Source organism: Erythranthe guttata, chromosome 11 (assembly GCF_056151865.1).
Source record: "Erythranthe guttata isolate IM_541 chromosome 11, IM_541, whole genome shotgun sequence".
NCBI classification, from domain to species: Eukaryota; Viridiplantae; Streptophyta; class Magnoliopsida; order Lamiales; family Phrymaceae; genus Erythranthe; species Erythranthe guttata.
This window is the reverse complement of record NC_142543.1, coordinates 4,090,040-4,116,310: the sequence shown is the minus strand read 5'-3', so window position 1 is coordinate 4,116,310 and position 26,271 is coordinate 4,090,040. Positions and strand designations below refer to the sequence as shown.

Genomic DNA, 26,271 nt, shown 5'->3' with positions numbered 1-26,271 from the left:
AACAGTAAAAAACTCGATTTTTATTGCAATGTAAAATTGTTTGGTTAAGTTGTAGAAATGTTGATCTTACATTTTCAATTTCAATAATATGCAAAAATGTTAATTATTATTACCTTAAGGTGTGGGAAATAAATTATTTTTAATTGAATAAATTTTGAATTAACTCTTCAAAATTTAAATACTTTGTTGCACAAAATCAGACGGTAAAATTAAACTTGAGCCCTTTCAGGATAGTTACAACTATTACATGCATATTGCACTGTAGTCAATGAGTTCTCTTTGCCCTCAATTTTCAAAATTTGATAGTAAACTAAAAATGGTGTACGCCTAATGTAAATCATCTTTTAACCTAACCATGGTTCAATTTGTAAGTACTAACTGTCACTGTATACTTCAGACATGATCAACACTATAAGTGATGTCCAACCAGTAAAAGCTCGAGCGCCTTTTCCCTTCCCTTTCTTCTGATCGTATTGTTCCCATATGAAGCCAGTCTCGTTATAGTTCCGTACAACATTTCTGCCACAACAAATGTTAAAAGTTACTACAATTGATCTTAAAGTACACATGTAAACGTAAATTATCCAGGTGGCAGATACCTTATCAAATTATTCCTCAGGTCGTTGTAAATGATCTTCGCTCGATCTCTATACGGCCCATCCACTGCGATAAATAGAGTACATTATCACGAGTCAAAGAGGAGAAGTCTTAAGATGGAAAAGAATTTGCCCGGTAAATAATTTATGTATTACCTTCAGAATAATAGTGAAGAGCTGAAAGAATCATATAGTTCATGTTCATCCAAACTGGCCCTCTCCAATACGGTGGGTCGTGCTCAGTGTTGCGTTGCATGTAAATCGAGCTGGTACACATCCCATAAATGTGTGAGAATACTTACATTTAGAAGTGTACTAAAATGTTCGCAAACAGAGAATCTTCTCAGTTCAGAGCCTCAAAATATACCAATTTAACTTACCTTGTTCTGGCAAGAGATCTGAGTCCATACTTAGTCCATAGCGTACTCGTGTTTGAGATGAGATCAAGCTGTTTCTCTAATATCCACGATTCCTACATTGCGTGGTGTATGGCGAAGATATAAGACAGTCTTCAACAAATAATGCAAATACGAACCAAATAAGAATGAAGAAATCACTGTATAACTCACAGGTGGTATAAGCCTATCCATAAAGGGGAAAAGACTGACGTAGCCAATATGAGGAACCAGTCTCAGTGTAGGTTTCTGTAGAACCTCCCGTACAAATTCACGAGTAGGATAACTGCCAGCTGCTTCTACCACCCGCCAACTGAGGCGAACCTGAACGGAAGAAGAAATGTCACTTCAAGAATGAGCTATAATAAACTAGAATATTTTAATTTGTCAAAATCTTTTTTTTTTTTTGCCCCTATATAAGCTGCACTTCAATTCTATGAAGATTGCACCCACTTTTAAATAGCTCCAAACCTTTTTAGTTTACAATGTTAATTCCAGAGTAGAACCAGAGACGTTGAGTTTTTTAAGGATATGGAAGATAGATAGTGCTTAATCATCAAAATGGTGAGAGCGTAGTTCCTACAAACTGGAATTTAAGCGAGAAAGGTTGCAGAATACAAAGTCCAGGAAGCAAATATACCTTCTCCGTATGATATCCGTAGTCAAAATAAGCTCCACTTTCATAATCAAAATGCATCTGAAAATCCAAAAAAGCACACGAGATTGGCAGAGAGAAAAAAATTATTGCATACATGGAATAAACCAAATGAGCTATATAATCATGGCGAATGTATATAAGATCCATATAACGGATGAAGAATGCTTTAGAGAAACAACAAAAGGAAACAAGGGAAACTAGAAATTACCTGATTTAAAAGCTCGAAATCCGAGAGCAACTTTGCTGTCAAGCCATACTCCTGCATAATTTTATACAACATAGAAAATCAAATCAAACCAGTATCTGGCAACTCATTTTGTCTAATGTTTACCGGTTATACCTTTCCGACGTGTCTGTCCTCGAGTAATTCTGAAATTGAACTCATGCAATCTGCAGCAAGATGCATCCAACATCTAAGATCCACGTGGCGTTCATCTTCGCTGGGATGTGATGCACGTGGATAATCATCCAGTCCAGAAGAGAGCGACTACAAATGCAAAAATACTATTTTGGTAAATCTGACAGTTATAGATTACCTTTCATTTAGTCATTTTGAAAGTTAAGAAAGCTATATAGCTCCAACAGTATGAATTGATTTCAATCTTCAAACGACAAAAATGATAAATGGGGACGACAAAATAATTTTTTATTTGGTGGGAGGGGCTACATTGTTTTAACATGCATATAAAGATAGTGGATAAGAACCTTAGGATTCAGTTCACGTGTGGTCACATTGTCTCTTCCATGCCAAAAATAGGTCCCCACATCTTTTCCTGTGAATAGAACATCGAATTTCCAATTAAAATAAACCAATTTAACTTCCTATCTAACAAAACGCCTTCTTAGGTTGTATTTCAGTAACTTATACATGAGATATTTTTATTACAAATGAGGTGTCAATGCTGGCACACAGTTTCTATGAGGAAGCAACCAGCATGTGTTCAATATGTAGACTTTATAAGATTCCTGCCATACTCACCTGATTGAGTGGTGTTAAACCACTTAAGCCACGCATCAAGACGCACAAATGCTCGACGCAAGAAGATGGTAATCTCATTTGTTTCTGAAGCTGTAAATTTGTTTTTCTTAATGCCAGAAACCAAATCTGCAAAAGGCAACTCTTATCACCATTGTATTACAACCACAGTACATACAAAAATATCCCCCACCGAACAAATCAATATGCGAAGTGCAACAATTCAGAGATGCACCTTTTGCCAATTAGCTATAAGCAAAATGATCGCACAACTCAAGGCAAGAACAGACAATCAGATTTACCAGATGGCATTCTATAGCTATCTAGTGTCAGAACCTTGCAGCCTATTCAATTTCCACCACCTCTCATTCATTTCCTCTTTTAGGTGAGACGAGTTGGTGAATTGAGCAGAACTACGTCTAGATACTTTTAACAATGGACTATATAGCCTCTCTTAATAGATTGTGTCAGCTTATTGGGGTCTTCAACTCTTAAACAATAGGATTTCAAATGTTACAGTAGGTCATACAGCAGGAAGTGTACATATCACGGTACACCAAAACATGATATTTAACCAGAGGACAGAAACTGCAGTAAGATCAAACCTCGTAAAACCAAAAACAATGTCGGTGGATTTCCATTTGTTGGATACTGAAGGACAAACTCTGATGGTACCTTACTGCCAATAGAGAACAAAGAAAAAAAAATTCGAAGGTTTTTAGTACCATGAAGCTGAGTAGTTATACTAAAAGAATTCAACAGTCACCTTAAAGCTTCAGCACCCAAAATTTGTTCACGTGGAATCCATCCATCAGCATTCATCAGATCTAACCAATGCCCGATAATATCCAAAGAAATTTTAACATCCCAACGCCTTTTCATGTAAACATTGAAAAAAAAGATTTATTGCCATTAGAAAAAGGTAAAACCAGCTGTTAATAGCAAAAAAACTCCAGAAAAAAGAGAGGATCTGCATGACTACAAGCAACTTACCAGATCAATAGTTGGTGAAAACCTTCATCCCAGAGAAACCCCCGAGGAAAGAAGGGACGACTCGGCACTGCTGTGTATAGCTCAGCTGGCCAATATGAAATATAATTATCACCAGATACAAGCTGCATAAGATAATAGCCCACTGCATAACTTTGTCAGGCGTCCAAATGACACAAATCATGTGAGACGAGATAGCAATGTGGTTCTGTTGATTTACGCGGACATAGTTCACAGATGAGGAGAAAAAGTTGTCAACAAAATTCCAATACAAAGCAGCATATGTTCTCACCAAGTTCAAACAAGAACTAGTTCGTAGGTAATGCATATCGCAACATCATTAGCATAACCACTAACTTTCAAGATATGAACAACGAGAAATAGTTACTGTTAATGATAGAATTGGGTAACACAAATTGAGTTTCTTTCCGGGAGCAATTTATTAATCCTGAGACTTTGTAAAATTTACCCTCCATAAAAAAATTAGAGTTATTCTAGTAATGCTTGGTGCACCAGGTCGTATTATTATTTCAATGGGGCATTATTAATGTGATATTATAAAATTTGTTATATAAATTGTATGGTAAACAGAACAGCTTGAAAATTTTATATGCCACAATGAAATCATTGACAGGTGTAAAATTTAATGGTTCCACCCAATGTAGGAATAATTCCACTAATATCAATGTAGAAAACAGGTGAGTAAGCCGTTGAGCCTAATATAAACTGCACTTAGTTTATCAACTTCAGACATAATTCACAATTCTAAAACAGGGAGAGGGCAATTCGCATCATATCACCATGTCTAGAAAGAGTAGGGATATGAAACAACTTACATTTGAGGATGATGGAAGTGAAATTTTTGATTGGCCGTAAAAGTAGCCAATCCCACCCAACAAATTCCCAAGAGTTGCTTTACCTACTGTTATGGCTTCAGCGTTGAGCTGAAAAAACATCATTGGATTTCAATTCAAGAACCTTTAAATACTAAAAAAGCCCAACAGATATATAAAGATAAACAAAATCAGTGTAAGAGAGGAAAGGTAGATTCAATATAGCAACACAAACAACAATAGTGAGCTGCAACAAAGGTGATTCAAATTATGCAATGATTCGGACATCTATTTTTATTTGCAAGATCTTGCATTCCGGAGACATTACCAAATGTGACAATCATATGCAAACGCGATGAAATCTCGCAATAAACATCAAAATCATGTGTGATCGTCTTATTGGACACCTTAGAGCAAATGTTCTAATTTTTAGTAAACCTTTGAATTCATTATTCAAAATTATAGAACTCAAGGATGAATCAGAAGAATAGAAACATCTCTAATAGGTACCTCATCAGGCATATTAAAACATCTTTGATATTTGTCGTCGAACTGCTTCTGCTTCTGCTCTAGAAGACTAGTTAAAGAGTCCCCTGGGATGACGAAAAATATTTTAAATGTGAAATGAGGGACAAAGGTTCGCAGACGAGTGAAAGATTAATTAGTACAAGAAAAAACTGAAAGACTGAAAATATTAAGGGTAAATTACAAATAACACCTGAGGTATATTTATATTACGAAACTACCCGTCTTGTTTGCGAAATCTAAAAGGTGAAGTCTTTCTATTGATCAGTCATATATGCCCGGACATCCAATTGCTTTGCTTTGAATATTTCTAATATTTCCTCCCTTACAGAGAGAACACTAACGAAATCTTCCGATTTCAGATGTTACTATCCTCGTAGGTGTGATCGTAAGATTTTTCATTCAAGAGGGGGTTAAATGTAAAATTTTCAAGTAATGTAGAATTTGACATACTTTATTGTTGGTGCTAGCTTATTGATATTGCATTTTTTTTCACTTCATATAGTGAAGAAAGGCAAAAGACCGAGAACGCTTTTGCCAGGACAAACCATCTCTATTTTCTTCTATTATGACAGAAGGATATAACCACCGTTTCAAAAGCACCTGACACTTCATAGTGATTCTTTTCTCTGTTACAAATTCAAATAAGAACCTATCTCGGAATAAAAAATCATTGCGCTTAAGTGGTAAGTAGAAAGATAGGGGTTGGCAATAAAAGAAAACAGCCATTTCATTGTTGACATCGTCAAAAAAAAAAAAAAAAAAAGAAAGGCAATCAATCAGAATGAAGAAAAAAAATGGAAAATGTCCTATAAAAACAAGTGTAGCGATACCTGTAAGGACTTTGACACGTTCTACGGTTCTAGAAGTAGAATCGCTCGATTTTGATATAAAAGCAATATCTGCTTTGAAAGGAAGTTTTGCAGAAATCTGAATGAAATTTAAGAAGATGCTTAGATTTGTAAAATGAGAAGCAAAACATAAAACTAAACTTAGCTTCCTCAAAAGGTGAGACATGAACAATTCATCAAGCACACACCTGGAAAACTAGAATATTTGGAGCATAATCGGCTGTATCTGAAAGCTGTAACCGGCCAAGATTCCTAGCCTAAACAAAATTTAGAAAACTGGATGAAGGTGACATGAAGATTCAGTTACGATCGTATAGCAAGAGACTGAAAGCCACCGGCTGAACTTGATAAAAAAAACAATAATTGACAATGAACTCAACTATTAGATCCTACACACCTGAATTCCAAGATTTGTTTGGACAAGATCCGATAAATTGTGAATGTGCTGCGTCTTGAAACCAGCGTAATGGAACTCAAAGACATCCTTCAAAATTTCATTCATGCGTCGCATTGTTAGTTCATTTGATGGTAACATATTAGGTGCTAAATATAAATTATTCTTTTCAAATAGAAAGGTCTTGCTTCCATGCAACAGAATCAAGAACACAAACAGAGCTAGTTTGTTTTACTCGATATTATCTGCTGAAACACATATTTGTAAAAAAAATCTATTAAAATGTATTACAAATAACTAAGGCAGACAAGTCAAAAAAAAAATTATGCTTATACTGGAAAACGTTGAAATACCATTTCTCAGTATAAATAGTCCTTATTTATAATTGAAAAGGTACCTTTGATTCTAAATGAAGCTGCCAACTACCAAGATCATCACGTGACCCAAATGCCAGGGTGTGGTCATCGGTAATGTCTGAAATGCCCCTACCCAGACCTAGAGCAGTTCCACCTTCATCAGCCATATAAAAGAAAAGGTGCACAATTTCTGCCTTTTCCTTATTAACTCTATATCAGTCAAAGAAAATCAAGACTTCAGATTAGCAAATGACAAGCATTTTTTTAATTAACTCCGCGAGGCAAGAACTGTTTGCAGGAACCCGCAAATTTTAAGTGATAAAATGATTATTAGAAATAAAAAAATAATTACTTGAATATTAGTAGCAAAAAAAAAGAGCAAAATTTAATAGCATTCATTAGTAGATATTTAAAAAAAAAAAAAAAAAAAAAAAAAAAACAGTATCTGTAGTTAGCTCAACTGAACTTGAAAACAAGAATCGTAAAAGGTCTAGAAATTTACTCTTCAGTATCTGCTTCAAGTCGAACCGCCCAGTCCCCTCCATAACCACTCTCTATCTCCTTCGATTTCAGAAAACTTGTTGTCAATGTCAATCTTTGGTCGACAAATACTTGGCGTCCATAATCCCGTGCATTATGATGTGTCCAGCCGTATTTCTTGAGTCCATCAGAATCTTGACATACATGTCGCATGGAATACCTCCCATCCGTAACACCAATCCACATCAAACCAGCAACCAGAGATTGTGGAGTCCTAGTAATTCCAACTTCTCGTTACGCATATTCAACAAATAAGCAATAACGAAAAATGAAAAAAAAACATCAGAGAATGCAGCAATATAAAAATGTCACACTTCAGGGATTACATTAGTTCAAACTTGAAATAAACAAGAGCCAATTTAAAGAATAAAATGAAATTATCTTGACATTTCAAGATAAAATAAAATGAATCATTTGGATCATCAAACAAACACTTCGATTATCAACGAATGCCGTGGGATAATTGATAATCACTTCGATTCTATACTTCGAATTATTACGATTCCAAAGCTACAAAGAATCGAAAAACTGCAGCAAAATGCAACATAAAAGAACTTACCTTGCACGAATTCCGAAATAAACATGGGGTCTATATGTTCCCCAGTACAAACTCTCCTTGTGCTCCCCTTGAAACTACCAATCAAATTATAAATAAATAAATTAAAAAAAAAAAAGGCAAAATCATTATTTCTGAATATTACAATTGATCATCAAATTAGGTCAAAAATCAGAACAAATTGCATTTACCATTGGAAGATCCATGAGCTTGGGAGCAGGTAATGGAGTAACAAACCTGGGTTTTACAGTCTTCTTCATAGGGTTTATATAATAATTATTGAAAAATAATCCAATTGCGACGAGAAGAAGTCCGCAGAGAAATAAAGTTAGGATCCGACTGAATTTACGGTTCCGGCGAGCGGGCATTCGGGTTTTCGGATTCGGATTTTGGTTAATTGGCGGTTGATCGCCATTTGAAGAGGATTCGGTTTTGCGTTGAGTGTTTCTTCGGGAGGGTCGGGTCATCTCGGGTAAAGTTTCGGATCCGGGCTTCTCCCTCTGAATTTTCTGGCAATGGCATATATATATATATATATACACACACACACAGATATAGACTGAGGAAAGAGCAGCGGAGGGAGAGTGGAGAGAAAAGGAGTTGTGGTACGGTTACGTTCGTGCGGATAACTCAAGTGTACACTAAAGTTGCTAGTGAAAACAAAACAATAGGAACATAAACTAAAGTTGCTACTGCTAATGCTTTGGAATTTGAGTTAACGGGTATTTGAGACATACTTCTAAATCAGTGTTGTGGGCATGTATAAAGTATAAACTAACAACTCAAAAATTCTCTCATTTAAAAAAAAAATAGGTCATAAGTTCTAATAAATTTGCAAAATATTTAAATTGCTCATGTATAAACAAAACAAAACATAAAAAAAAAAAAAAAAAAAAAAACAGAAAAGCTAGAATATCTTAACATTGATTTGTCTATTATATCTAGGGGTATAAATGAGTTGAGCTGGTTCGTGAGCTCGATGAATCGGCTCTACAAAAGCTCGATTTCGAACTCGAATTCGCACGTACGAGCTTTTTTACGAGCAGAGCTTGAGGTTTTTCTTAGTTGTTTATAAATTCACAAGTCGTTTTTGCGAGCTTTCTATTATTTTATTTTTCTTTGAATCCTTCAACGTTAACCCTATACGTCATGTACCTCAAAAATGTTCGGCGGCGGCGTCCCGCGTTAGCACTCAAACTCTTCAAAGAGTTATACACAAATATCGTTGAGATAAAAGTATGAGATAAATAGTGGTAGCTCTTAGGTCATTAACTCGTTGGAGAGCTCAACTCGTCAGGGAGCTCTCTAGGCCTTCAGAGAGCACTCTAGGTCTTCAAGCTCGTCGGAGAGCTCAGCTCGTCAGGGAGCTCTCTAGATCTTCAGCTCGTGAGAGTTCTCTCTGAGTCTTCAGCTCATCGGAGAACTCAGCTCGTCAGAAAGCTCCCTAGGTCTTCAACTCGTCGGAGGCTCGTGAGAGTTCTCTCTAAGTCTTCAGCTCATCGGATAGTTCAGCTCAGAGCTCCCTATGTCTTCAACTCGTCGGAGAGCTCTATAACAAAGAGCACTCTAGGTCGACTGCTCCTTAGAGAGCTCTTATGGCTATTTTTAGTCTTATGCTTGATATTAGTGAAGCCCGAACTGGACAAACAATACCGTATCGAACATTGTTTGCAAAATCACTTGGTAATTCGAATAAGGTGACCTAGGTGGCGGATATTTTTCACAAAATACCGGTTTAGCAATGCACTTCAAGTAGCCTCATTTCACTATCAATCTACTATATACACACATATATAATAGTAGATATACATGTTCGTGCATTATTCTTCCTCACATTTTATTAATTACCTTGGCGACAACGATAATTGAAACTCCTAAATATTGAGTGTCGAATTCTCCATTAGATTCCACAACATTTTCATCTTCAAATAGGATACGACCAATCACTAGTTAATTTTCTCAGAAAATAAATTAATTTCAAAAACCCTAACATAATAAAAAAACCACAGATTCATCTCAATCGAAAACAAAAAAAGGCATTCATGTGAAAAATTCAATTGAACCTATTCCAGAAGCATAATTATAGCAAAACACTCTGCAAAATTAAACCATTAAACTTGATTTAAACCAAGGGTCTCTACACTAACAAAAATTTCCGATAGTCAAAAAAGAAAACCAAGTATGCGAATATCAATACATAATAGCACTTTCAAAAGGACCATAAATTAAAAAAAAAAGTTCAGCAAACATGATCGTAAGCGGAAAAGAAAAAAGACTAGATTATTCCCAGCCGGTAGGAGCAACACCCGGTACAACATCAACAGCTGCAGCAACTGCCATTGGTGGTGGAGCAGCGGCATCCCATCCATCAGAAACTACGCCTACAATCGAATACAAATCAATCAGACTCGTTCAAATTATAAAAAAAAAATTTAGCAGATACATGAGGAAATTTGCAGACTACATAATTCATCAATAACTTTACGAAATCAAATAAATACCTGCTTCGGCAGTCCAACCACTTGCAACCGGTGCAACTGCACCAGCCATATCGGGAGTCCACTGCGAGTCGGGGATTTGGCCACTCGACCAATCACCGCCGATTGCGGCACCGGTGTAATCAGCATAGTCTGGAAGCGCCGGAACTTCCTCCTCTTGTTGTTCCTTGGTCTCCTCAGGCTCCCTGTAGAAAAACAGATCAACCTGCCACAAACAAACGAAAAAAAGAATTCAAGAAATTAGACATCACTTCATACAATTCACTAGTTCGATTATCGGAAGAACTAAAATATCAGGACAATTTACCATGATCTCCCATTTGTGTCCGGGAGCAGCCAGGCCACGCATCTGCAGCACCATCCTAGCTAAGAGCCAGAAAAGGCAACCGATGCTGTGCTTCCCCTTGTTGTTGGCAGGAATGCCGATATCAACGTAGCGCATCGGGGAGTCAGTGTCGCAGAAGGCGATGATGGGGATGTTCGAAAGAGCAGACTCTTTAATAGGCTGCACAGATACAAAAACAGAGCATCAGAATCATTACAGAAGTGCAAAAAAACACAACCCAGAAAAACGCAACACAATAAATATCTTATAAATGACCTGGTGGTCGGTCCTTGGGTCAGTCAGGATGAGAAGCCTCGGCTCGCTGAAAGAGGTCTGCAGCTGATTGGTGAATGTTCCGGGAGTGTGACGCCCGGCAATTGCGTGCGCACCAGTGTACTGTGCAAACTTCAGGACAGCCCTCTGACCATAGGGACGGGCAGACTGGACAATGATGTCCTGTGGGTTCTCAATTCCAACGATAACCCTAGCAGCCATCTGCAGCTTCTCCCACGTCTTTCCAAGGTTAATGATGTAAATTCCTGACGATATAAGCATAAAAAATTAACAATTGAATATAAATAACAACAGCCCAAACACAAAAACTTAACTACTAATAAGGCCTTAAAACTGTTATATTAAATAAATACTATTTAACCAAGTCATCAATTACAATTAAGTGAGCTGGATTCACAGAAACCCTAATCATGAAATTATCAGCATATTAGGGCAAATCAAGATGAATACGGCAGATAATTAAGAATATTAACACCTAGGTCAAAATTAAAATCAAATGAGTCACTTTACACACACAAGTAAAACAACAGGCTGCATAGATCTTACCAAAAAAGCTAATAAATCACCATTTGATTAACAAAAACGAAGCAAATTCATCAAAAATGAAATCTTTATCATATAGTACTGTAAATTCCAACAGGAAAACACGAGATGTATTCCAATTGATTCATCAATCAAACGAAAGCAAAATAGAACATAAAACCAGATCTCGTTGCTAAAAAAAACAAAAATAAACGCCTGTTTCAACAATAACGAAAAAAAAAAACACAAATTGAAGCAAGAAAAACAGAAATTACCATCATTGCGGCGCTTGAAGACGTAGCGCTCCATCTGAAAATTGCAGTTTTTGGTGCCGAGGTGGACTTCGGCGGCCAACATCATTTGAATATCGGCCTCTTTGGTGGAGAGAATCTTCTGAGCCGCCATGATTGGAGGTGTTGGAGATTCGATTCACGCAGGGTTTAGGTTTTCGTTCGCTCGAGAGAAAAAAAATGTAGCCTCCGAAGTGTTGAGGGAAGAAATGTAACAAGTGAATTTTATAGGTTGGTTAAACCCTAATTGGCAGAGCGACTGGGCCGGGCCGTATGAAATTAAATTTTCTATCGGCCTGGATTTTAATCTTGAATACTTAATAGTCTGAATTTAGGGTAAATTTCACTTTTCCCCCTTGTACTTTGGTTCCATATCATTTACCCCCTTCTACTTTTAATTTCATTGATTTGCCCCCTTTTACTTTGGTTCGATATCATTTTACCCCCTTCTTCTCTCAATTACATTGATTTGCCCCCTTGTACTTTGGCTCGATATCAATTTACCTCATTCTACTCAATTGCATCGATTTGCCCTCATGTACTTGAAAAATTGTCTCAATGTGGCCATCGTCGTTCGTTTTCACATCTATGACTTTAACACCGTTTGATTTAAGTTTGAAAATTACAAAAAAGCCACCCCGCCCAGTATAAATAATTATTAAAAAATAAAAATAAATAAATAAAAATTGTGGTTGGCTTCGTGTACTATGTTTTTCCGTTGTCTTGAATTTTTTATTATTATTATTTTTTTTGTACTTTTTAATAATTTTTTAAACTGGGATGGGTGATTTTTTAGTAAATTTCAACTTAAATCAAACGGTGTTAAGGTCAAAGGTCTGAAAACTAACAACGAGGGCCACATTGAGACAATTTTTCAAGTATATGGTAGCAAATCGATGCAATTATAAGTACAAGAAGGTAAAGTAATATCGAGCCAAAGTACAAAAGGAGAAATGGAATTTACCCTGAATTTATATACGGTAGAGGGAGCCAATTTTAATACTACTTTCGTTTCATATAAATAAAGTATATTTATATATATATATATATATATATATATATATATATATATATATATATATATATATATATATATATATATATATATATATATAAACTTATTCAGTGTCACTTTATAATTTTAAAGTACGACAATTCTTTTTTTTTCCAACATTACTCCAATATTAATGAAGTTTTCTTGAAAAGATGAAGAGATACAAATGGGTAATTTTGTCAAAATAGGAAATTTCATCCCAAAATCAAGACTATTTCATAACTTTCTTAGTTAGTAGTGTGCAACAATCTTAAATGCCACTTAAATGAAACGGATGCGGTAATACACAACTATCTCACTTTTATTGAGTAGTTGTCGGTTCTATTTTTAATCTTGTTAATAATGAAATAGAAAAAAAATCACTATTATAAACTCATTTGCAGAGTGTCTTCTTTAATATGTCGCCGTCAAAAGTTTCATTTCTACTCGAAAATGTGGGGGCTTATTGGAGTATCTTTAGATATATGGTTGGGTTATAAACATCACCAACGGGATTGAAATAATTGAACGAATAATAGAATGTAAAAAGAGTGGCCTCGTTTCAGTATGTGGAAGGACCGGTCTCATTTCGATATGTAGAAGGACCGACCACATCTTTATGTGATACATTTTCTTTTTTTGATAAGTATATGGTACATGAGTTGTAGACCTTTAAGTGCATCTATGAGTCTTCATAATTTAATAGCTAATTTTTTTGGTAAAAAAAAAAAAAAAAAAAAAAAAAAAAAAAAAAAACTCTACGTATTATTTTGCAAACGGCAAAAAATTATATATCTAACAAATATGTATATTTCATTAACAAAAATAGTCATCTAACACATGCAATTTTAACTTAAAAATTGATTATCTAACAAACATAGTTTTTATGATCAAATTCATAATTTACAAAAAACAAATTACGTCAAATTGGGTGGTTTTACTTCAACCCACCAGATCTGCAATCATAAACTATTAAGCTAAAGTAAATATCATATTATATATAAAAAAAAAAAAAAAAAAAAAAAAAAATCTTGCAACTAAATATAAGTAAGGATTTTTGGTGCATATGTCCATGACCAGTTATCTTTATTATTCTAGGATCAAGGGTTATATTTTTTCGCCAATAGGTGCATCCCTTTAATATTTATTATAAATAAATGAAATATTAATATATACGATAAAATTACTCCCAATCCTTTAAACACAATTCGCAATTGTAACTCCAACTTAACTTAAATTTAATCAATTTTGACCACAATTTTTTTAAACGTTTTTTTTAAAATATTTTTTCCCTCTGATTTCCGGCGTTGATTTTTTTCAATTTTTTTTTTTTCTGTATGCATTTCCTGCCGCCGGTTTCCGGCATTGATTTTTTTTAGTGTTTTCTTTTCCCTAAAACTTTTATCCATCTTTTTTAAGCGTGTCGCTGAACGTTGACTGCAATTTTATTTAAAACCTTCTAGTTGGATTGAATTTTGAAGTTTTAAGATGAAAATATATATGTAAAACTAAACATTCACATTCATGCAAAAGGCAAATCCCCTTTGACAAGTTCATTAGTACACAATTTGATCACAAATATTGCAAGACTTTGCAAGTGGCTGACAATATCGCCTTTTGTCTCATTTATTGGCTTGAGGTTCTTCCATATAACCTATGTAACTATAAAATCTAAAAATATCTCCAACATAATTCATTACAAATGATAATTATGTATATACACTAATTTACCAGAAGAAAAAGAAAAAAAAAACAAATAATTAGCATAAACATAGGAAAAAAAAAATTACTAATCATGAGATGAGACGAAAATTGGTGAAAGTAAATTGGAAGACTTGCAATGAGAAACACTTAAGAAAATCAGGTTTTGCTCATGTATGCTCCAAACAAAATCTGGTTTCGTTCGTGTTAAAAAAAAAAAAAACAAAAAAGAAAAAACAAAATTGAGACACACGAGCAATATGCAGTATCAAAATTTAACTCCTCAACTTTCACAAGATCAAAGAGGAGAAACAAAAATTATTCCGAGGAGAAACCTCCCTAGTTGATGATAAGATTGATTTGAAATTGCAGTTGAGAATGATCGTATAGAGCATTTTGATATTCTAGTTACTTTCTAGAAGTTAAGTATAAAAGAGAGGTTTTCAGAGAGCTCTTTGAAATCTTTACAACTTGATGGTAAGTTTTTACCTAAAAGTTTTTACTTAGGCCTTTTAGACCATTTTGTTTAGCTCAAACGAGCACTTCTTTGGCCGAATACCATAACATTTGATCCAAGATAGGCGAACCGTGACATCTCGTCCTTCTTTGTTACTTGAAGTTATTAATTAATACTACGTTTTTGACAAACACCGTATTAATTTTATTAAACTAACAATGTTACTTTAAAACAACTAAAATAGTAATGCATATGTTTTTTCGGACTTTGTGAGAGATTTCATGACATATATATCGTTATATTTATGAATGATAATACAATATGTCTAAATCTCCGTTATAATATTATTTAAAATATCATTCTTGTGAAAAAATTCTAAAAATAATAAATTAGATAAAATGTACTTTTGTGAAAGAGAGAATTTGTTTGAATGTTACTTATGTTTCCAAAACTAAAATCGGAGTTTGACGAATTTTCTGAGAATTTAAATAATTATTAGAATTGTATGTAAGTATATAAACTATAAATTTTATCGGGGTCTTTTAGTTTGAGAGCTCTAAGTGCCCGCATGTGCGGCTTGCCATTAAAAGTATAAAACCATATTTGCACATTATCTTAAACGTGGGGTAGTCAAGACGACGTAACGCTCCATCCGAAAGTTGGTGCCGAGGTGAACTTCAGCGGCCAACATCATTTGAATTTCGATCTCCTTCGTCGACAAAATCTTATGAGTAGTCTGTCACGGGCAACCCATTTTTCATGGAGCCAAGCCAAGTGGCTTAAGGTTGATAAACTAAAACAAGTCTAATGGATTCTAGAAGATCTTCTATAATCCTCCTCTTAATGTAGATATATATATATACTTAGAAAATATTCATTTGTATGTATTTGGTAGGATATCATAGGGATATCATCTGGATGTCGGCCTCCTTCGTCGATAAGATCTTTTGAGCCGTCGTCATTATTCGCTTACACAAGTACAAATTTCTTTATTTTCGCAAATCGCCTAGAAATTTGTCGCTTTGCCAAAAGTGAGAGGGTAGAGAGAGAGAGTGTGAGTGAGTGATTTATATATCTTTCATAAACCCTAGAATGCCCGGAAATATTGTTTACTGGGTCGGGCCTGTTTGCGTTTGTGATATTGTACTTGAAAAACATCTCGACAGAGCGAAAACCTCCATCGATCCCGTCAAAATCACGGCGACGGATCTCGCCGAAGGGATTGCATTTCAAGATTCGGAATCCGCAAAAGTCAATGCCGGTGGCGAAACATTCATAGTCCTGGTTGAACGAGACGTGGAGAAGCTAGATTGGGCCATGGTTTGAATTAGGGTTCGATGGCGGTGGAACTGATGTTGGCAGAAGTGTGAGAATCACGGCTTTCGTTCACGGAAATGGCGGTTCCATCATCCGGCGCCGGATCTTGTTGACACCGCTGCTGCTGCTGCTCGATGTCGGATTGGTGCATGATGAGCTGCGGCTCTAAGAAAACTTGAAATGTCGTCACAGAAATCCAATCGAACCAGACGAATCTACCAAGACGATGGATGCCACTCCGCTTTCTTATTCAACAGTGATTGATATAGTGATGAAGAGTAAAATTAAAACTCTATTTATATTTTGTGCTTTCTTATTCACCAGTGATTGGTATAGTGATGAAGAGTTTTAAACAATTAAAACTATATTTATATTTAGTTAATTAGAGTGAGTTAGAGTTTTTTTGTTATATTTAGAGTTAACTAGAGTTAGTTAGAGTTTTTTTATTATATTTAGAGTTAATTAGAGTTAGTTAGAGTTTTTTTTAGGGTAAATTCCACTTTACCCCCTCGTACTCTGCCCAAGAACCACTTTACCCCCTCGTACTCTTAATTTCGTCGATTTACCTTTTTGTACTTGTACAATTTCCCAATACAACCCTCTTCGTCAACTTTTTTCGATTTTGACTTTGACGCCATTTGGTCAAGAGTCAAAATATTGACGTAAACATTGATTTTTTTTTTATTTTGACTCTCGAGATTAGAAAAGAGAAAGTTACACACATTCATATATTTTTTTCTTTGCACTGGGTGAAATCGATCAATTCTTTGGTCTTGATTTTTACTAAGTTAGGGGTTCAATTTGGGGATATCTTGGAAGGGAAAGTGGTGGGAGAAGAAGAAATGACAATATTGACGGAGGAAAAACAATGCATTATAGGCAGTGGCAATTTTGTAATTTAGAGAGTTGACCAAACGGTATCAAAGTCAAAATTGACAAAAGTTGAAGGAAAGGGTTGTATTGGGAAATTGTACAAGCACAAGGGGGTAAATCGATGAAATTGAGAGTACAAGGGGGTAAAGTGTTTCTCAGGCAAAGTACGAGGGGGTAAAGTGGAATTTACCCTTTTTTTTATATTTAGAGCTAATTAGAGTTAGTTAGAGTTTTCTTTTGTTATATTTAGAGTTAATTAGAGTTAGTTAGAGTTTTTTTTGTTATATTTAGAGTTAGTTAGATTTAGTTGGAGTCTTTTTGTTATATTTAGAGTTAATTAGATTTAGTTAGAGTTAGTTATATTTAAAAAAAAATACTGAAATGAATACATTTTGAGTAAATGAAAATTTAAACAAAATTAATAAACGTGTATCACGTGTTAAAAAAAGCAATAGAACAACGGAAATATATAAATTAATCATAAATTATATATGTTTATTTTAACAATAAAACTTAATACACATATGTCTATAAATCGGAAGAAAATAAGCAAAAGAAGATTTGACTTAATATTTTATGTGGCAGTACAATTTCGACAATAGACTGTCAATCCTATAATGGAAAACACAAAAGGGATGAATGAATTTATAAAAGAAGAGTGGATTTTCGTAATGTGATACATGAAGTGCAAATCACATGACAGCAAAAGGTTTGAATTCTTCGAGGTTGTCTTTCGTCAAACTAGACTACGGTGTGGATTACTTTGAGAATGATTTCACTCTTCCGACAAAGGGGCAGATTGAGAACTGAATAATCTGAAATTGCATGACGGCGTCCTTAACCTTCACATAAGCCGTCTCCGCCGTATCGATGGGGAGGATCCTTTGCCACGGCGCGGAGTGGCTGTTGGTTTTCTGCAACGAAACCGCTACGCAAGCGGAATTGAATATGCAGGCTTTGATTTCTGGCAAAGCTTCCGAGAAGTTGGATTTCGCCACTTGCTTCACCGACCAATGTTTGCCGTGGTAGTGGTGGTGGTGGCGGCGGGGCAGCGTGGGTGTGGTTTGTGTAGAAAATGAAGAAAATAGATAGGAAGAGCGGCAAATCTAAGGTTTGGGTGTGGGATATAACAGAGAAATAGAGAAGAACTGAGTATAAAATATTAAATATAAAGAAACATGATAAGAGAAAATGTTATAATTGTCATACTATATTATTTTTTATTAATTTTAATGCTTTGGATTTAACTTAAAAATAAGAAAAAAAATTGGACTCATTGTAATTGAAGGAGTCTAATGAGGGGGGTTTGTCAAATTATCCCTTATATAAATTATAAAACTCCATTATTGAAAAATATAAAGAATACTCAAATACATATAATAAATACATGCCTTAATCCAAGCTCACTTAGGTTAATAAATAGATAGTGTTACAAACTCGAATAAAAATAAAATAAGATGTTTATTTAGAAGAAAAAATAGATTATAACTCATTCCAATTAGTTTTCTTACTTTAAAATAAAACTATATACTCAAAATATTATATTGTGATTTTGCTTTTAATATTTAGTTTAATCAAATAGTAAGATTTGACTGATTAATCTCAAATTCTTTCAGTTAGTAAACGTTAATCAAAGATTTGGATCAATGAAGCTTAGTAATTGACAAGAGCATATTAATTGAAGTAACTATTTATAAATAAAATCTAATATCTTTTAAATTCAATCTTATAATAGAAAATAATAAATTTAATTCCTAACATACGTAAGAATTAAATCGTAAGACTTGAATCGATTAAGCTCAAGTCCGTTCAATCTGTAATTATGTTTCAAAGATTTGAATCGATTAAGTTCAACCATTGACAATAACTTATTAATCGAGTTAACTATTTACTCGAGTTTAAACGAAACAAAATATTTTCTATGGAGGACAAACTAGTTATTTCGTTTTTTTTTTAACAATAATAATTCGAGTTTGAATCTCTTAGACGGGTGATAAGTTTTCTGAGTTTGATAATGTGACATGAATTAATGTTAGCACAGCACCTTTTGAAAATTGAATAATGATGCATTTCCACTTAAATTGTATAGATAATTAAGTGGATTCTATGATGAAAAACTAATTAAGTAAACAAAAAAAAAAATAACAGCAATGATATTAAAAAGGATGCTGGCTATGGGGTTCGAACCCATGCGCACTTATGTGCAGAAGATCTTAAGTCTTCCCCCTTAACCTCTCGGGCAAACCAGCTGATGAATGTAAACGTTGATATTAAAATATGTATTCATATATAACAATTGCTAATCATATTTTCGTGCACACTCAAAAAAGAAATTGGTACTAACATTTTTTTTTCTTATATATAACTACTAATAGTATAAAAGCATACCATGTTTCAAAAAAATAAATAAAAAATAATCTAATAATTTAATACACTAATTTTTTATTTTTTTTTAAATTCCACTTTCATGAAATTCAAATTAACATCCTTGCAATTACACCTAAAATAATATATATATATATATATATATATAAAGAGAGAGAGAGAGAGAGAGAGAGAGAGAGAGAGAGAGAGAGAGAGAGAGATAATCATGGAAAGAAGGTGCATGCAACCTACTTTAGAAGGATGTTGAATTGTCACATGCATCAAATGAATGTACAATAACTAATGAATGGCTATGGATCAATCATTTGTCCCCACAGCTATTAATTTGTTAGGGCCAGCCCAACTCTTTTTTGGGCGGTTGTCCCATGATTCAAATATTTATTTCCCTCCATTTTTTATTTTTTTTTTATTTTTACTTTATTTTAGAATATTCCCTCCATTTTATATTACAATTAAGTATTTTTCAACATTTGAACTTTAAACATTGTACGGACAGCTCCAATTAATTGGCCTTTGATTTAACAATTAATATCATAAAATTGAAATTTTAATGTAAAGAATATTTTTTGGTCTCAGTGAAATTGAAAATTTGTTTTATCAAGAGATCGAGCCAAATGTATCAAGAATTTATTTAAACTCATGAAAGAAAATATGTAGAACGATATCGTGAGAACTTCACGTCATATTCATTGATATATATAGAATGAGAAATAACATGAGACTGTCCTAAATTTAATACATCTTCTTTGATAAAATGAGATGTTGAATTTCGTCCAGCGAACTGACACGCATGACTTCGGGGGACAAAATTCAATATCTAATTTCTTCATAAATTCAAACACACACACACACACACACACACACACATATTTATTAAAATCAATAATTCAGTTTTAGTTTAATTTAGTCCCCCAAGAGATGACCTAGCGGTTGGAGCAAGTAAACATGTGTCGATCAATTGACACAGGTTCCAATCTATTGCCAACGATCGCTAGGTAGAATTTGTCACACACAGTTAACCTTGTATGGTTTACGTCCATCGTATGATTTGCAAGCTATTATTACGTATCTCATATGGTTCGTTCATTAGGGAAAAGAAATGACATCAATCATTTTCATGAATCTAAGTTTGAAAAACAAAAGCAACAAAAATCTAATCTAATTTATATAAATATGTATATATTAAAAATACGGGCACACACTAAATGCAAATATAATTATAGTCAAAGATGGTCAATATAAAAAGGGCCCCAAACTTTAACTTATGCAATATCAAGATTTCATGGTTGTGGAGATATGAGGGCCTATGAATATGCATTGCCTTTTGGAAATATGGTGCCCATTAATTATATTAATTTGATTCACATGAGATATTGTCACACTTTTATGTGGCTTTGACTATTTCAAAAAAAGAAAAATTAAGTGATGGTTAGGGGTTTATTACATACCCAATTAGAGCATAATTACCAACTAAACTATTTGACTAGTATACTTTGGGTTTAGTGGAATATGCAACATGAACCGCCGACCAAACCAATCTAAATTAATTAAATTATTTACCTATCTTCTAAGTTTTGCATGTGGGGAACATAATGAAATACAAATCTCAACCTATAACTAGTTAATTATTTTGTCACTAATTAATTATTTAGCGACACGATTACAGCCCTAACATGATGATTAATTTTATTAAACCATGTACCAAAATCAAAGATTTTTATCTTTTCTCTAAACTATATATACTGCGGTGTTTTACTTATATCTCACAAATTTAGGATTTAGCTAAAAGGGAATATTTCTTCACTATTATTGATTGTTCGATTTTCTCTAGTCCAATAAAAGCATTAGTGGAGTCAGGATTTTTAGTATGAGGGGCCGAATGAATTAAAAAAATTATAAAGGGGGCAGTTAATAGAGATTTGAGAAATGCTAGGGGGGCATGACCCCTTGATCTTATGCTGATTCAGCCACTAAAAAAAATTAATAAAAAAAATGGTTAATAGCAAAAAAAAAAAAAAAAAAATTGAATTACTAATTTCCTATTATAACAAACATCATTGTCATATATAGTTTGTCCACAATGCGTGCTAGAACACATAATTAAGAAGAAAAAGATACATGATCTTTTAATAATTAATACTGGTAAAATTGTTTCGGTCTCAATCAATTAGGATTAATAGTATTATAGGTTGTGGCGCCTTTGTTAATAAATGAAAAAAAAAAAAGGTAAATAGCACTTAAACCCCTGTAGTATAAACTTTGTGCACACAACTCCCTTGTATTTTCAATATAGCACGTCACCCCATTATATTTTATTATAAGCACATAATACCCTTGTACTTTAAAAGAAAATCTCTTCTAAATGAGAATGATTATTTACCGTAAGGAGAGTCATGTGGTTATATTAAAAGTATAAGAGTGCCATGTGCACAAAGTTCAAACTACAGGGGTTTAAGTGTTATTTACCTTAAAAAATAACCCCACATTGCTTGATATATTTTGGAAGTTATTCAATATTTTCTATAATTAGTTATGGATGGGAATCCCTAAAAAAATTATAATTGTTTATAGTCAATACTTCTGCCATTTAAAATAAATAATCATAGTGGACTCAGATATACAAGATAAAAACAATTTCAATATACAAAATTAAAAATATTCGTGCAGTACAAATTATTAGAACTTCACGCTGATTAATGATATTTAACTTAATTTTATTAAAGTTTGATAAATACTAGTATTAGATTTGCAATGCAATGCCACTTGGTCTCTGGGGAGCCGACCAAGCCGGCCACTGTCGGCTCTAGCTAGACACGAGCCCTATAAAACACGGTTGTATTGCATCACACACATAATTCTTGCAAAAATAAATTTCTCTAAAAAATTATCAAAAAAGAAAAAAAAAATGAAGTATACATATACTCCATCTCTTCCACAATAACTGTCTCTTTTTAAAATTATTTTTATTTCATATTATCTGTCACTGTACATTTACAATACTGCATTAATTGTGTAACTATCAATTTTACCCTTATTAACTATCTTCAACACTCTCTCACATTAAGTATTGGCAATGGCATATTAGTATAAGAACATATATTTTTCTAAAACTAAGCAACATTTATTGAGATCATTGATCCTTGTGCACAAGCTGAAAACGACAATTATATAGAAACGGAGGGAGTAATACATACAACATCATGGATATTGATAAATTGTGAAATGAATGTTGCAGTGCCAATAAATTCTTTTGGCTGACTATTTATTCAAAACACAGATTCTTGTCACTCGTAATTTTAAATGGTAAACTATGCGTCGAATGAGTAACCTAATTGATGAAATAAGGAGCGCGGTGTGATTTAGTTAGAGTTTGTACCATTTTTCGCAACACTTTCAAGATTAATTTCTTCATACATGATTAATTTAAAATGGTTTAGATCTATCTAAATTACGATTTTGAAGCAGCTGAACAAGAGTAGAAGTTACCCAACACGTTTTCAGTGACGGTCGGTTTTCTTATCAATGAAAAGATGCCGAAAATATATTAGTTAATGCATGTACTTTTAATTTATAAATTGATAGGAGGCGAGTTCTTATTGTGCGGTGCGGGATAATTTGGTATTTAGAAAAGACGAGTTGATTGTGGATTAAATTCATGACATCATGAAAAACTCATACTTTAAGGCTTCATTTAATTGGCAAGATAAGATTACCCAAAATAAGATTAAATAATCTAATGAAATACAATATTTTATCTCAGCTCGTGACGTTCAATAAAAAAAAGTTCACTAGAAAGCAAGATAAACCATGATAACATAATTTTGACGGGTCGACCCGACAATTTATTGGGGATACCAAACATCAAATTGAATCCAACTATTTTGTTAATCATGACTTATCATGACAATGAAACGAGGCTAGTTAATAGTATAATATAGTCCAAGCCAGGTAATCCAATCACTCGTGCAAACCAATGAACCAAACATGACCACAATCAATATAAAGTTTAAGATAATAATTAGTATATCCGAATTTGCTAAACACGTTCGAATACAAAATTCATAGTTTCAGTATACAGTCGAACCTCGATAAATTAATAACTTCTTTTAAATAATAATTTATTCTGATCCCTATTAGGTAAAAATATACTAAATTATTAGTTCGATAATTTAATACTTATTTTGCTATATTAATAGAATTGTGTTAGTTATCAGCTGTATTATAGAGGTTTAAATGTAGATTAAGTTATTTAATATCTAGGGGAGTATTAAAATATTGTAGAAAATGTAAATAACTTAACCTAACGAAATAATTATTTCAGCCTTTACTCAAAGCTGTCATGCATTCGTGATTTGACCCAAAAATCATGCTTCGATGTCGACAAAGAGAAGAACACTATAAGGAAAGTTTGACCCATAAAAGCTCTTCAACAATATTTTGTCACCACCTCAAAAATACTTATAGGAAAACGTGTTTTCAGGTTCAACGCTTTCTGATTAAATAGACAAAATTAATGCTGCGGTTAAATCTCTATAAATTACTTCATTTATTCCAATATAATTAACGTTTTCGGTTATTGCGCACGTATTAAGAAAATTAATAAATATGTGTTGAATTTTAGGAAAATACATATAATATGACTAAAATACCTCTATAATTGATTATATCTCAACTAGTTAAGAGTCATAATTAATAAGGATATAATTGAGAAAATAGTAATTAGTGCATCATTGGAATTATAAAGTAACAGAGCAATATGGAACAAGAAAAACTTCCCAAAGTGACGGTTAATTTGATACGGAGGGTGTAATACAATTGAAACTAACAAAATTCTATTAATTTAGGGGAATATTAAATTCTCGAGGTTTTGTTGTATTGAGAATCTATTTGGATAAACTTATTTAAAATGTATGATATGATATGATAAGATGTTAAATGAAGAATAAGATCTTAAATAAAAAAATATGAGGTGTGTGTATTTTTTAAAACTAATTTAATAAGTTCTCTAACAATTTATTTAAAAAAAATTGAATGAATTTTTTTACCAAACATCTTTTAATAGTTTATAAGTTCTTACACATCTATAAAATATTTTTTAAGAGCTTATAGACCATAGAAAAAAAACTCGAAGTCATTTAATTAAAATGATACAAACACAATATATAAGGTCGTTAGTTTATAGATTTTTTTCATTTATTTCACGTAACAACAGACACTCGTGTGTTCATGGGATTGTAGCATATCACAATTCTTAACGCGTGCTATACAACCGATAGTTCGATTAAATATTCGTTTTTTAGTTTCTAAAATTTCATACGTGTTAATACCAAAATATTGTTACTTTATACATACATAATATTAGTTTCTACATTACACTAGTGTAATTTATTTGGATAATGAAAATTATAAAATTAAATAAAATTGCATTTACATATATAATATCTCGATTCTTGATGATCAGCATCAGCTGCAGCTCAAAGTACAAATACTATTATTTTATTTTCATTGCAAACATTTTATAGTACAGTGTCAATTTAATTTTTACAGATCGTATGAGAAAAATAACAAGGGCAATAATTTTTAAAAAAATTGGTCCCCAAGTGGTTAGTTAATTGCATTTAAATCCAATGACGTACGAGAGAAAAATTAAATAATCCCTATAATTCAGGAATTAATTGTGAACATAATTAAATTACTATTCTATATATACCGAAATACATAACGATATTAAAATTTGAGAAGAGTGTTTTATAATATAAGAAACATAGCAATGATTTCCAAATAGATGGAGTAATTTTTATGTTTTCTTTCTTTTTCCAATTTAATTCACGACCATAGATTGATTACTTTGGCGTGTCACGTTTCACACGTGCGAAGTGTGATATTTTTATGGTCCATCTTTGACACAAATGGAGGGAAGCTGCAGGGGGGCTCCGAGAATTACGGATCTTGGCAGGGGCTTTCGGATAAATTGAAATACTTTCGGGGGTGAAAAATTAATAATTCAAAAATGGTGAAATTCAAGGTCACGTGGACTGGTAGTGAGCATAGGCTTGTGCACTAATCCGTACCCCCGGGCGGGAGTGTGGAAACTTAATTGTCATTGACCAAATTACCCCTTGATTTCCCTTTGTGTAAAATCAAATAATTTTTAGGGTTTCTATTTGTAGGGAAGATGAAGCAATTATTAAGGTGGTGCTTTTATAAAAGCTTATTTAAGCAGAAGTCAATGGTTATGAGTTAAGTTGATTTTAAATTATATTTTTTAAAGGTTAGGGTTTTTATAATTATATTGGAAAATCAACTTAAATTGAAAAAGCAGATCCATAAGTGATTTTTAAATTATAAGTCAAAACAATTTATTTTAAAAAAAGTAAAAGCAAAAACAAAAACTAATTTTGCAAACACTTAAAAATAAATTATCGAACTCAAAATAATCATGTAAATAGGGATGCAATCGTAAGTTAATACATATTAAGAGCTGATTATTGGAGTCAAAATAATCAAGAGGACTTACCGACATCGAGATTAAATTTACCATAAAAGATTATTGATCTTATAGGATTTATGAGTAGCATCTAATGAACACCAAAGATATAATATAGAATGTAGTGAAAAGTTGAACAAGTATAATAAAAATTGGAAGTTTTAACACAAATAATCAACAAATCTAGTCGTAAGTATGAGACATTTATGTATGCGGGGAATCAATAGAGGTGGAAATTGGAACGAAATTTTCGATTTCTGCCGATTCCGTTCTGAAAGATTTCGGTTTTGGAACAATATTTTTCATTTCAAATTTCAAAAATCAAATTCTATTTTTTTTGGGTCAGAATTGGAATATATATGAGATTTCGATTTTCGATCCGATTTCAAGTTAAAAAATAATTCAGAAAATTCCATTTT

At 33.0% G+C, this 26,271-nt stretch overlaps 2 protein-coding genes and 1 non-coding gene across 4 annotated transcripts; all 3 read right to left on the bottom strand.

Moving 5' to 3' along the window:
* Positions 1–182: 182 nt before the first annotated feature.
* On the bottom strand, positions 183–8,392 carry GCS1 (glucosidase 1). 2 transcript variants are annotated; one of them, XM_088825312.1, is made up of 22 exons: positions 7,862–8,392; positions 7,674–7,747; positions 7,077–7,328; positions 6,616–6,784; positions 6,222–6,308; positions 6,013–6,081; positions 5,807–5,903; positions 4,959–5,041; positions 4,452–4,559; positions 3,619–3,740; positions 3,392–3,499; positions 3,231–3,304; positions 2,629–2,754; positions 2,355–2,422; positions 1,990–2,136; positions 1,858–1,908; positions 1,632–1,688; positions 1,166–1,315; positions 977–1,068; positions 753–862; positions 600–663; positions 183–519 (listed from the first exon to the last, which is right to left on the bottom strand). In XM_088825312.1, the coding sequence occupies exons 1-22, from the start codon at positions 8,135–8,137 to the stop codon at positions 375–377; spliced, it is 2,529 nt and encodes an 842-aa protein (XP_088681438.1). In that variant the 5' UTR covers positions 8,138–8,392; the 3' UTR covers positions 183–374. The 2 variants fall into 2 exon arrangements, with proteins under 2 accessions (XP_088681438.1, XP_088681439.1); XM_088825313.1 differs by having other exon boundaries at positions 6,616–6,713; positions 7,862–8,297.
* A 1,378-nt stretch (positions 8,393–9,770) lies between these two features.
* Positions 9,771–11,953, bottom strand: LOC105970844 (small ribosomal subunit protein uS2-like). The gene is made up of 5 exons (XM_088825311.1): positions 11,585–11,953; positions 10,770–11,032; positions 10,476–10,673; positions 10,172–10,373; positions 9,771–10,051 (listed from the first exon to the last, which is right to left on the bottom strand). Exons 1-5 carry the CDS (start codon positions 11,712–11,714, stop codon positions 9,951–9,953), a joined length of 894 nt encoding a protein of 297 aa, XP_088681437.1. The 5' UTR covers positions 11,715–11,953; the 3' UTR covers positions 9,771–9,950.
* A 7,193-nt stretch (positions 11,954–19,146) lies between these two features.
* Positions 19,147–19,229, bottom strand: TRNAL-UAA (transfer RNA leucine (anticodon UAA)). The gene has a single exon. It is a non-coding gene; the product is annotated as a tRNA-Leu (tRNA).
* Between the last annotated feature and the right edge of the window lie 7,042 nt (positions 19,230–26,271).